General features: G+C 41.8%; 1 protein-coding gene across 1 annotated transcript; it reads left to right on the forward strand.

The window, feature by feature from the left end:
• The first annotated feature begins 272 nt into the window (after positions 1–272).
• LOC138628978 (dicarboxylate carrier UCP2-like) lies at positions 273–6488 on the forward strand. Its single transcript, XM_069712407.1, has 6 exons — positions 273–1020; positions 1446–1653; positions 3326–3529; positions 3887–3988; positions 4069–4249; positions 4332–6488. Exons 1-6 carry the CDS (start codon positions 895–897, stop codon positions 4447–4449), a joined length of 939 nt encoding a protein of 312 aa, XP_069568508.1. The 5' UTR covers positions 273–894; the 3' UTR covers positions 4450–6488.
• Positions 6489–9714: the final 3226 nt, after the last annotated feature.

The raw sequence follows: 9714 nt of genomic DNA on the forward strand, positions 1-9714 counted from the left end.
GGTCAGTAAGTAGCCAACTTTGTGCAGCGTTGACCGAAATATCCTGACTTGTTCTTTAAAAACTGGTTGCTACAATTCTCAAGACCACAGTCATGTTTCTCAATGTGACTTAAGTACAAAGTAAAATGATTTTCGTGTGTGAAATCTGTGGATTGAGAGCACAAAATAGATTTAATAAAATAGTTCTACTACCTTATTGAAGTTGTTATACTACAAAGTTGAACTCTGGTAGTAATAACTTCTATAACTTCCTGTATCCCATTTGCTGCCTAAACATCTGCAGATCCAGTCAGACCAGCTGCCCGACCAGTGCAGCGCAGAACCCAGTCTGAACCAGAAACACACCTCCAGATGCTGGTGGGAATGTATCACCGCCTGATGATACAGAGGACGGCACTTGTAGTTTTAAAGCGTGTGATTTGTAAAAAGTAAACTATCCTCCTGGTGATCAGAGTCGCTCCTGGCATTTCGTGTCGGAACAGTCCTCAAGTGCATGTTGCGCGTCTGGTTTTCCGGCAGGGCGGTGCAGCAGCTCCGCTGAAAGTCAACACTACAAGGAAGGCTTTAATCTGACAGCTGGCGACTCGCCAGGTGTTTTCGTTGATATGTAAAGACACCAGCTCCGCTTGCTCTTCTTCTTTTCAGTTTTTATCGTTCACGTTTGGAGCGTTTTTGTGCGTAATGGCGCACGAAGAATACTTAACTTTCACTGGACAAACTTTTAATCTCCTGAAACTTGAAGATGGCTGCAGCAGAGTTTATTCCCGGGAATGAAAGGATCCGAGATCAACCTCGTCAAATATTTAAATTGTGGGATATGACCCTTTAATGTGGACAGAAGTTGCCTTGTCTCTGGTTTTCTCGTGAAACTTTGTTGATCCTCAGTTATTGATCATGGTGGCAGTAACAACTGCTGATTTGGCGCCAACAACAGCTGTCAAGATCGTTTCAGCTGGAACAGCTGGCTGCGTGGCCGACCTGGTCACCTTCCCCCTGGATACCGCCAAAGTCCGGCTGCAGGTGAGAAAGACTGGGGTTTATATCCACCTAAAAGACATTTTATTTTTTCCATTAATTCTATGTTTTATAGATTTAATTTCACTGATGGTCTTCAGTTCAAATTGTATTTTTAGGCCTTAAATAGCAATATGTGCTTGAGATATCACACCACAATCAACCTTTATAAGCTCTCCTTGTATAATTGGTGTGCAATTACAGAAGGGAAATGCCTCCTCGTGTTATTAAAACCCTCTAAGTCATAGAAAGTGTCTTCAGGAGTAAGTATCACAGCCTACAAACATTTACAACAAATGAAAAAGGAGCTGATAACAAACTTTCATGCACATTTTTCCTCCAAGCAGTATCTCGGTTCACTTTACATCCACTTTCCACACATTTAATTAAAAAAAAACAACAAAAAAAAACCGTTATTATGTTATTTTTAGATCCAAGGTGAATTCAAGTCTTCACCGGAGGGCCAGAGGGCCAAATACAGAGGAGTGTTTGGCACCATCTACACCATGGTGAAGACCGAGGGCCCGAGGAGTCTGTACAGTGGGCTGGTCGCGGGGCTGCAAAGACAGATGAGCTTCGCCTCGGTCCGCATCGGCCTGTATGACACCATGAAGCAGTTCTACACCCGCGGATCAGACAGTATGTGTCTCTTTACCAAAATGACCACGTTCCACACAGCTCCAGTGGCAGATCACACATCCTGTCTAAGACAATGAACAATGTTGAATATGATCACTGCAAGGGCTGCAAATACAGTTCGTTTCCTTATCAACTCAATTTCATGATTAATAAAAAATTTTTAAAAAAACTGAACTTAAAATCCTTTCATTTTGATGAAAGTGAAAGAATTGGAAGCAAATTGTCACATTTGAGAAGCTGGAATCACCAAATGTTTTGGTACTTTTATTTATTCTGACCTACAGATATAAAAACATAAAAGAACAATTAAAATGATGGACATTCAGTTGCATTAATGCCCCGTGTGACTCGTGTTTCTCCTAACAAGAGTAAAAACAATTTGATAAAAATTAAATATGTTCATAGTGGCTTAATTTATCCCAACAGCAACCAGTAAAGTTATACTAAATTATACTGACCATATTGAAGGAGAGCTGTTAGACAGTTCAAACACTGCCCCCAGATGTCAGAAAATAATACTTACACTTCAGAAAACATCAAGAATAATACTGCAAAAAAAAAAAGAAGAATGTTTTAGTACATATGACATGGTCATATCAAGACAATTACAAAATCAGCCTACTATCACTTTTAGAATATATCAAGGATTAGAGGACTTATGTCTCAACAGGATTTGGAAAAACTGATGAACCATCCCGACCCGTCAGGTCGTCTGGGACGGGTCTCCTTTCTGTCCCGAGTCAGAACTAAACATGAAGAAGCAGCGTTCCGTTTTTCTGCTCCACATATCTGGAACAAACTCCCAGAAAGCTGCAGGTCTGCTGAGACTCTCAGCTGCTTCAAATCAAGATTGAAGACTTTTCTGTTTGCTGCTGCCTTCAATTGAACCAGACTCAAGGATGTTGATCAATTCCCTGCATTTCTGCATTTTATTACTGTATTTTATTACTTGAATTGCCTTGTTGTTGAAATGTGCTATACAAATAAACTTGCCTCACATCAATACATTCCAAATCCTGGAAGTTACGCTAAAAACTCAAAGAGCTTCATCGCCTGAATTTGCGCAGAAAACTCCTCCAGGATGCAGGACACAGGTCGGATTCTTCTGTCAGGGAAGGAACAGTGTTCCTGCCGGAGGCCTCATCTCGTCCACTTCTGTCACTGCCATGTTATTAACTCCAAAAAAATATTTTAGCTGCAGAGTCTTTCCAGTCTGCAGATCAGGTTTCCATCCTGATTAAATACTTCGGCAGCTAACAAGTTAAACCAGTTTGAATGAAAAGTGTTACACCGCCGATTCCTGGGCTTCCACACGTTTGAAATAAAGTCAAAGTCATCTATGTGGCACACTTATGTACGACAAAAGTAAACAAAGTGCTGCACAATATTGGACAGAATTCAAACAAATCAAAGAAAAAAGAACAAAATATCAGGCAAAACATCACTCTGGGATACATAATATACAAGAGCAGTAAATAAATATTTAATGATGTAGGATATAACATGCAGCCAGTAAAAAGATTTCACTGACAGCATATTAACCGGCTGACAAACATTTTCTAAGAATAACTATGCAGCCATCGTTTCCAAAAGGACACTCTAGTTTCATCTCTGATTTGTTATTTTGCTGGCGTCAACAAAGTGTCTCATAAATGCGCTGCTTGTACCACAGATGCTGGAATCGGCGCTCGGCTGCTGGCGGGCTGCACCACGGGGGCGATGGCGGTGGCTCTCGCTCAGCCCACCGACGTGGTGAAGGTCCGGTTCCAGGCTCAGGTCCGGCTGCCTGAGAGCGGCTCCGTGAAGAGATACAGCAGCACCATCGATGCCTACAGGACCATCGCCAGGGAAGAGGGCGTTAAAGGGCTCTGGAAAGGTGCATTGAACATGGGGAAATCCTAAAATATGTGGATTGTGCACATGAGTCTTTTTACAGGAGTCGGTGTGTGTCGGAGCAAAAGACTACAAGTCTGAAATGTTAAAAAAAAGAAAAAAAAAAAAAGTTATTTCAAGACTTGTATTAGAGTAAAGTGCTTCCAACAGAATCTTACAATACTATATTGATATTATAAAACTCATGACATTTTTCTTACTGACAAAACATTTGAATGACTGAATGTGTCCAGACTTTTGACTGTTGCTGCATTTTAATCTCCTATTTGTAAAACTCCTTTAAGTGTGACTAATATCGTATTAAAATTTTTTAAAAAAAAGAGTTTAACTGTCTTCTCAGGTTGTCTTCCAAACATAACTCGTAACGCCATCGTCAACTGCTCCGAGCTGGTGACCTATGACATCATCAAAGAGCTGATCCTGAGGTACAACCTGATGACCGGTGAGTGCACCTCGCTGTTCCTCCCTTTACCGTCCTCTGTGTGGCCTTTAATAACCAAACGAACGCGGCGTTCTCCGCAGACAACATGCCGTGTCACTTCACCGCAGCCTTCGCGGCAGGTTTCTGCACCACCATCGTGGCGTCTCCGGTGGACGTGATAAAAACACGCTACATGAACTCGGTGCCCGGGCAGTACAGCGGTGCCGTCAACTGCACCTTAACCATGCTGATCAAAGAAGGACCCACGGCCTTCTATAAAGGGTGAGTAGTGTCCTCATCGCCAGACAGCGTGACAGAACCCCTTCTGCTTAAGTTCAATCGATATGTCTGGTTGCTTTTGCAGCTTCGTGCCTTCGTTCCTTCGTCTGGGATCCTGGAACATTGTGATGTTTGTGAGCTACGAGCAGATTAAGAGAGCTGCGATGCGACTTCAGCGGTCCGAGGAGTCCGACGGCCGGTGAGGTGATGAAGCACGGTTACAGCTGCTGCTGGTCCGGACCTCTTCATCCTCAGGGAGAACAGCGCACATTAAAGAGGTCATCCTTCAAAGAAACACTGCAGGGACGATTGATAATGACTTGTTTATTTAATGATTAGAATAGATATTTTACCCTGTTTCTAATAGGCCTTTTTGTCACGTCCCTGTATGAACATTTAGTTTGAACTCTGTGTGAATCTTACAGTAAAATCAGGACGCGACAGAATTCAAGAAATGTAATAAACGAAAGGATATCCATTAAGGTTTCAAAAACATTGACCCACATTTATGCACAATGAACCTCACCGAGTGTCACTTCATACCTGCTCTACTACCGGATGCTGTTACAGATACTCTGTTGTATAATCCCCTTTACATGAGACCTTTCAGGGCAACAATGCAAAGATGAAACTCCCCCAAACTGTCAGATACTAGACACGGAAAGACTTTCCGGGCTGGATTATGTTTTAGAGAGAATGATCCAATATTTTTTTACAGAACAGTTTATCTATGTTGTGTCACTGTGAAACCAAGCTCTTTAAAAAAAATTTAAAAAAATTAAAAAAAAGTCTCCTCATCATAATCAGGTTCTCCAGCGGACAATGCAGAGACACGGATGTGAATGAGGTGAAAAGCACAAAACAATCAGCTGACAGATGAGAAAATTGCCCAGTTTGATTCTTGCGGGACAAAAGGAGCTGCTGACAAAGATGTAACTGAAGTCTGAGGCGGAACAAAAGCCGCTGAACACCCTCCACCTTGCTAATCAGCTGCTGTGGTGCCAGTGAGGTTTCTCCACGGGTGAACTGGTCTCATTGGCAAGCAGCGCCGGGCCGAATGGCACTCTGGCTAACCCTGGTGTGTGTGTTCAGGCGAGTCGACGGGGGAAACAAAACGCTACGATGCCGAACAAATGAGGAGTCTTTACAGGATTGCTTTTGGCCTTTTAGTAAAAGACTTGCTGGTAGAAGTGACGGATGGATGGAGGGTATTTGTGAGCGGAAGGAGGAGGTGCTCGTGCTCCTTCGCTGACCTTGGCAGGAGTCTCTGCACACAAATGACCAGAGATATCGAGTGTCAGTGAGCAGTTCAAGTTCACCACAGAGGAAACGTTGCTCTGACCAGACGCATGTTTGTCACCAGTTTTTACAGATGATAAATAAAAATCGAACACATTTTTGAGCGCCAATGGATCAAAGTTGGTGACTTCTGTTAAAACAGGTATTGATGGGTTTCGCGTACCTTTGCATTGCATGACAGTATGCGAAAATTCTGAACTGCTGCTGCACTGTCACAGTAAATGACAGATCATTTTAAGTGTTTTTCCTTTTCTTTAACTCTTTTATTACTTAGAAAAAGATGCCGGAAAGCTTTTTTTTTTTTTTTTTTTTTTTTTTTTTGGCATTTGAAGGGAAAATAGTTTGCAGCACACGGTGATTGAACAAGTGTGTGTCCCTTTAAACTGCTATGATCAGAGGGATCCTATAAGATCTCGGTGAGAGGCTCTCTCACATGCTCATCAGGAGCACTTTGTTTCACCTGTGATGTCCTCCGTCTCCTGGCTGGGAGACTTTATGAAGAGGTTGGTTTGGTCTGTGTGTCTCCAGAGGGTCGACATGTTTAGTTGACTGTCCGGTTGCTGTGTGGTTTAGTTTTTGTGCGTATTGTGCTTTTGAAGTTTTGAGGGGTTTTTTGCCTTATTTCAACAGTGTTAAAAAAAATTCTAACTCTGTTTCCAAATTTGATTTTGTTTGTTTGGGTCCAGTTCTTTTAATTTTGATAAACTTGGTGAGCTTCTGAGGGGAGTTATTCTTCCACGGGCTCATTCTCAGTACCCAAAGGGCCCCTACTTGATTGCTTTGTTGTTGTTTTTGTCATATTGGTAGTTTTAAAGTTTTTACACTTTGAATTTGTGCTCGCAGACGATGTGTAATTAATACAGCAGCACAGTTTTAACCTGCTAAATGCTATTTTCTCAGGAGCTGTCTCAAACTTTCTAATAAATGTAGGCCGTAGTCTCTTTCCGCTTGTTTAAGTTGTGTGTTGGATCATGATTGACCTCCGACAAGCAGAACACAACATAATAATCTCATCTTTCCAGACAGTATTTGAACCTTTTTTTGGTGGAATGTCAGAGAAATCCGAGCTCAGATAAAGTTAATACATCAGACTTGGTCACCTGACTCAGAAAAAGACTGTGAAAGGGAGAGAAATTAAATCTGAATCTTTATGTTTAAAACTGTTCGTGTGAAGTGTCTCCTCATTTTCTGAAGGTACTACAGAAACAGAAGCTGCTAGAGAACATCTGAACTCTATAACGTAACAGAGAACAAAAACGAAATCATTTGTTATAATTAAGCTGCATGTTGCTACAAACAGGACACTTCTTAGTCTGATATAAGTGACTGTTATACTCTTTATTGTTCTCCCCAGATGTCTTAACACAAAGATTGGAACAAAAAATCGGAACAAACAAACTTTCAGTAGCTGTCAGGTTTTAATACTTCAATATTTTAACCTTGTCCAAACTTGGGTCCTCGGTCTTAGGCTTCACTGTTGTTGATGTTGATGCCTCCTCTGCTGCACCTTTAGTGGCTGAAGACGTCCGGGTCTCACCGGCCATCTGAGGCCTCGTCCGTGCCCTCCTGAGTGCCGATGCTCATCGTCGTCAGAACAGAGATGGGCGACGTTTACGTGGGCGCAGAGCGGCAGCAGGAACGGAGGGTGGCAGCAGGCGGGCAAGAAGACCGCCGTGGTCAGGCTGCAGAGAGGGTGAGTCTGTTCAGGGAAGCCCACTGAGAAACTCTGAGTTTCCACGTGGACCTCACGGAGTCTCTGGGTTGTGTTCCGTTCATGTCTGAGGATCTCCTGCAGTTTCTTCACCAGGACCAACCTGACGTGGTGGAATTTCTGAGAGCTCAGAAAGGACTCCACAAAATCTGCCACAGCCGCCTTTCCCTCTGCGAACCTCTGAAACAGCAGCTGTGACAGGAAACACACACATTTGTCTGCTTCTCCATCGGCCTGAAGTGTTGCATGTGTTGTCTTATAAATGAAAAACAGGTCTTACTCATCAGACAGATGGAGGTTTGTTACAGCCTTGCAGACAGTGAGAGACTCTTTATTACCACAAAGCAGCCAAATGAGCCACATTCAATATCCTTTTGTAAAAAAAAAAAAAAAATCATCTCTTCGCTTGTTTATTTGCCGACCCTGTATCATCATGGCATAGCGTGAAATAGACACGCCTGTCCACTACAGCAAAACGTGAGATGGTCACACTTTGGGCTGTCTGGGCGTGAAAGTTACACGTTTTGTATGCTGGAAACTTACACGTGAAATGTCATGTGAGGCGGGATCACGTGACCAAGCCCCCGCAACATGGGTTTTGAGACCAAGTACAAAGGGCAAGTCACAGACTGCCATGCGGGACGAATCCAGGAGGTGACAACGTTTTTCTTGAGTTGTTTTTTTGTCACTAACGCCAACCAATGTCAGATTTGTTCAGCAGCATCTTATTGTCACCAATATTTTGTGTAAAGTGATGCATTAAAAAAAATTAAAAAAAAAAAAAAAGGACATCACAGACTGATATAGTGACTCTCAAAATGAAGTTCATCCTCACCTCAAACTCCTCCTCTGCATGATTGAGCTTTTTCAGGAGGCACCACTGAGCGTAATGAACGCTGTGTTTTTCTGCTACAAAAGGAAAAACAAATATTTCAGGATGTCGGCTAAACAGATTTAAGACAGCTGGGACAAAATACGTCACAGTTGTATATCAGAACTCACCCAGTTGTTCTCGTTTGGCCTCAATGATGCGTCTCAGTTTGTCCAGCTCCTTGTACTTGCTTGCTAGAAGCAACTTTGCGTCTCTAAACTTTGGTTTCTGAGAGAGATTGGCTTTGGCCAGTTTCTGATTTGAAACCAGCATCTTCTTTGCCGCCTGCTGCAGCCTCTGAAGCTGGAAACGACCACATGTTGTTTAAGAAGCAATGAATCCAGAAAGAGGTTTATTTGCTAGAATAAAATGAGAAGTAATGTTTCTCCACACATGTGAAATTAGTCATTTGTCCTCTGCCACTTTATGCTTTTCATTTCAGATGGAAGTTTGTCTTCACTGCAGTTGTTTGATTTGAAAGGCTGTATAATTGTTGAAGTACTTTTGTTGATTCCAGTTTGTGACGTTGGAGGTTTTCTGCTTTTTGTTTTAAAAATTATTTATTTATTTGTTTATTTCATTCATTCCTTCAACCTTTATTTAATTCTCAGGAATATATTGTGTGCAACCCTCATTTTCTCTGAGGCTGAGATTAAATTGGGAGCAAATAAAACAGATTAAATCAATAAACATAATCTAACATAACAAAAACGGAAGTCATCAAAATTAAAACATTAACGAGAAGATTTTGGTGTTTGGACTGTAGGTGGGACAAAACTACTGCTTCTCTTTATTTTCAGATTAGTTTATTTGTTTATTTATTAACAAAAAAATCTAGAAAAAACTCAGCAAATGAACTAATAATGAAAATAGTTATTAGTTGCAGCCCTTTGTCAAATACCGGTGAATTACACTTTTATATGCATGCAGTAATTGTAGTCTACCAAATACTTTTACTTTGAAAACTTTCACACCTACAACATTTCAATGCAGGACTTTTACTTGTTGTTTCAGTGTGTCACTAAAGGATCTGAGTATCTCCTCTCTACCACAGATGATTTCTGTCTCTCACCTTCTCACTGCACCTGACGATGTGATTTATTTTCTCCTCGTCCTCCAGCAGCTCTCGCAGCTCTCCGGTCCTCCAGACGCGGGAGAGAAGCTGCACCGGCAGAGACATGACGGCCCTCCGCTGCGCTCGGGAGGCTCCTCACCTCTCGTGAAGTTGGAGCTGGCAATGCTGCGTTCATGAACTGTCGGAAACCGCGTGATTACACGACGACAGAGCGCGTGACGAAAAGTGTCTTTACGGCAGGAGAGGTGTTTCTTACTAAAAAAAAATAAATAAATAAATTTTTTTTAAAAAAGGTGTTTCTTACTTACCGGAAAAAGAGGAGTCAGCAGGTACGTCTAATATGAATTATTAACATTTTTTTTATTTTTTTTATTATTTTTTTTTATACATATCAGAATCAGAATCACTTTATTGACCATGTATGTTGACACATACAAGGGATTTGACTCCGGTTATTGCTTCGCTCTCAGCGTCCAAAAAACCCCTAAAACAGACAGACTATTTACAGCACA

The sequence above is a fragment of the Brachyistius frenatus genome, unplaced genomic scaffold (assembly GCF_029030835.1).
Source record: "Brachyistius frenatus isolate BFR_SWC_R1_liver_20210118 unplaced genomic scaffold, ASM2903083v1 Contig_109, whole genome shotgun sequence".
Taxonomy (NCBI): Eukaryota; Metazoa; Chordata; class Actinopteri; family Embiotocidae; genus Brachyistius; species Brachyistius frenatus.